The sequence below is a fragment of the Terrapene carolina genome, unplaced genomic scaffold, assembly GCF_002925995.2.
Source record: "Terrapene carolina triunguis isolate 2854851 unplaced genomic scaffold, T_m_triunguis-2.0 Scaffold62, whole genome shotgun sequence".
NCBI classification, from domain to species: Eukaryota; Metazoa; Chordata; order Testudines; family Emydidae; genus Terrapene; species Terrapene triunguis.
In genome coordinates, this window is record NW_020664413.1 from 40,489,662 (window position 1) to 40,492,860 (window position 3,199).

At 43.3% G+C, this 3,199-nt stretch overlaps 1 protein-coding gene across 1 annotated transcript; it reads left to right on the forward strand.

The window, feature by feature from the left end:
• Positions 1-218: 218 nt before the first annotated feature.
• On the forward strand, positions 219-1,827 carry HOXD13 (homeobox D13). The gene is given in 3 exon segments (XM_024202123.1): positions 219-240; positions 243-872; positions 1,577-1,827. Coding segments are annotated over 3 exon segments (903 nt in total).
• Positions 1,828-3,199: the final 1,372 nt, after the last annotated feature.

Consider the following 3,199-nt stretch of genomic DNA (forward strand, 5'->3'; position numbering starts at 1 on the left):
GCTCAGAACTAGTTCATGCGCCTGGAGGATCACATGCTCCTCGGCAGCCTATGGGGCGCCCCCGGACTCAAGCAAACTAATCTGGAGCAGGCAGCCCCCACCCCTTTTCCCCCTCCCAACCTGAAGTTAGTTTTTATAAACGTACCACGATGATCTAACCTGTTGGAGGCAATGACAATGTGCACCATGCCTAGCCTGGGACCGTGCCGCAGCCAGGGATGTGCAAGGCCATGAGCAAAGCCGCGAGATGGAAGGATTAAGAGGAGACGGGGGCGGCGGCGCCTCCGGCCAGTGCCGCAATTTTCTCTCTTCGCCCGTGTTCGGGGCGGCTCACTCGGGCCGCTCGGCGGCCGCCCCGGGGTTCGCGTACGCTGGGGGCCCGGAGCGCTCGGGTTCCGCGGCCCGCTCCGATCCGCCCTCCAAAGAGTGCCCGGGCTCCGCCGCTCCACCGGCCGCCCCGGCGCTGGGCTACGGCTATCACTTTGGCAATGGATATTACAGCTGTCGGATGTCCCACGGGGTCGGGATTCAGCAGAACGCCCTGAAGTCTTCCCCCCATGCCTCCATTGGCGGCTTTCCTGTGGAAAAGTATATGGACGTCTCCAGTTTGGCCAGCACAAGCGTCCCCGCCAATGAAGTCTCCTCCCGGGCCAAGGAAGTGTCCTTTTACCAGGGCTATACCAACCCTTACCAGCACGTTCCTGGGTACATAGACATGGTCTCCACGTTCGGCTCTGGGGAGCCGAGGCACGAAACATACATCTCAATGGAGGGCTATCAGTCTTGGACTCTGGCTAATGGCTGGAACAGTCAGGTTTACTGTGCTAAAGACCAGGCCCAGAGCTCACATTTTTGGAAATCGTCCTTTCCAGGTACGCGAGGGAGAGCTTTGGTCTGAGTTTAATTTCCACCCTGTGTTACACTAGCCGGCCTGGCGACCTGGTTACTCTGCGCACACAGCCACCCGGGGTAGGGGAAAATGTTTGTTAAGAATATCACATTCTGTGTTTCCACCCTGTGTGGTAGATCCCAGAGCCCTGGAACTTAGCATGCCCGGCTGTCCTAGCCTTATGGCTAGTTTTAATTTGTTCTGATGATTGGACTTTTATTCACTTTTGCCTCTGATATTTTGGGAAGATGTGCAAATTGATGTCTCGAATGCTTGGGATTATCTGTTACTCAGGCTAGCACTTAAGACTCACCCCAGAGTAATTAAGAAACTGCATGCGGTGAGTGTGCACATGCACAAAACCACTTGCAGACAGACACAGGGAAACACACAATAAGCAAAGTTCTCTGTGTACTTTACATACATATAACTAAACTCAACCCCCCAGCAAATGCGCTGCGAAACTTTGCAGGCTCGCTACCATGCAGGTTTGGAAAGCGATGACAGACCATCAAGATTTTCGTCCTTTAATAGCGTGTAAATAATGTGGATGTGTAAATAATAATAAGCTGTAAACAACCTAACGTTATTTATTTTCCCATGAAAACCAGTGCCCAGCAAGTATCAGTTAAGATTTAAACGCCTGTAATAAAATTCTAATTTTTCGCATAATGTCTTTTACAATAGGGGACGTTGCACTAAACCAGCCAGATATGTGTGTCTACAGACGTGGAAGAAAGAAGCGAGTGCCATATACAAAACTGCAACTTAAAGAACTCGAGAATGAATATGCCATTAACAAGTTCATTAACAAGGACAAGAGGCGAAGGATATCCGCAGCCACAAACCTGTCTGAGAGACAAGTTACCATTTGGTTTCAGAATAGAAGGGTGAAGGATAAGAAAATAGTCTCAAAGCTGAAGGACAATGTATCTTGATCTATTGGTTGTGGACAGTGACGGAAATATAAATACAATTTACGATCAGCTAAAGACTTTTGGAAAGACTTGAAAATATATTTAATATTTCCCCCCCTTCCTACGGCGGCGAGATTTTGTGATTTGCTTTTAATTAATGTCAGCATTTTTCTCTGATCCTTGGAGAATGCTGCCAAAACTTGACTTTGTAGTTCTGTTTCTTTCTTCTTTTTAGTGTATTTTAATATCTTCTGTTCCTCCCTCTAGGCCAGTATAAACGACTTTAAGTATGTTGATCAGTTACAATTATAATTTTCTTAACTACTTATCTGTTTTTTTTCTGTAAAATTGTCTCTGAACGGCCGGGTGCCACGACTGTCAGTTGTGATTTGGTATCATAAATTTCACAACGATGCAGAATTCTTTTTAAAAAAATAATAATTAATGTAATGTAATTGGGGATTAAGAAATAATTACAACACTGTTCTCAGTCTAAAATAAAGTGAGCCCACCAGCATATAGAGTGAGTGGTTGTTAATGTGAAAATAGCTACTTTTATGTAGTTTGGAGGTGATTATTATTTTTTCAGAAAATAATGTTATTTGGAGCCAGATTGGAACTAGAAAAACATATTTAACTTCCGCTGTTTCCATGACTGTCTGTATTCCACATATTTTTTTTGGGGGGGGGGTTACTTTGTAGTCATTTGCAGATTAATGATTTCATACTCCCTAATTTAAAGAATAACAAAATATTCTGTGCAGATGCATTTATTCGACTGCATCACACACAATTACTTCAAACAATACAGTTGTATACGGTTATAATTTGCTCTTCATTAGTAAAGATAGTCCGAAACAGATAAGTTTTATGAGTTTATAGCTAGCTAGTTAGCTGCATACTAGGAACACACAGTTAAATTGAATTCCAGTGTTTAATCATATTGCATATAGAGGACATGCTGTATAAAGGTGTGTATAAACGTATGTGTATTTTTATATAATGTATTGGATGCCCTATTATCCTGTTTGTCTGAACAAGCACAAGACTCTCCACCTTCACCCTATCATGTGGTTTGAAAACTTCTTGTTACAGAGGTGAATCTTGCTGATACCTTTCAGTTACAAAAATACACGGGTGTTAATGAAAGAAGCAATAAATGATGACTTTCGAAAGATGCCGTAATTTATTTAGATCAGAGAGGCTGGCGGTTGTGTTTTAGTTTTGTTTGAATCTTAGTGTGCGTGTTATGGTACCCATGCAGTGATTTTGATCATACAAGTCAGTTTACTGCTAGGAGAGAAAAGAGAAAATCTCTCCATTTATGTTTCGTGTAATTATTAAACTATGTCGTGTTCCGAACTATTATTATTTATTATAATAGCCTATTGCT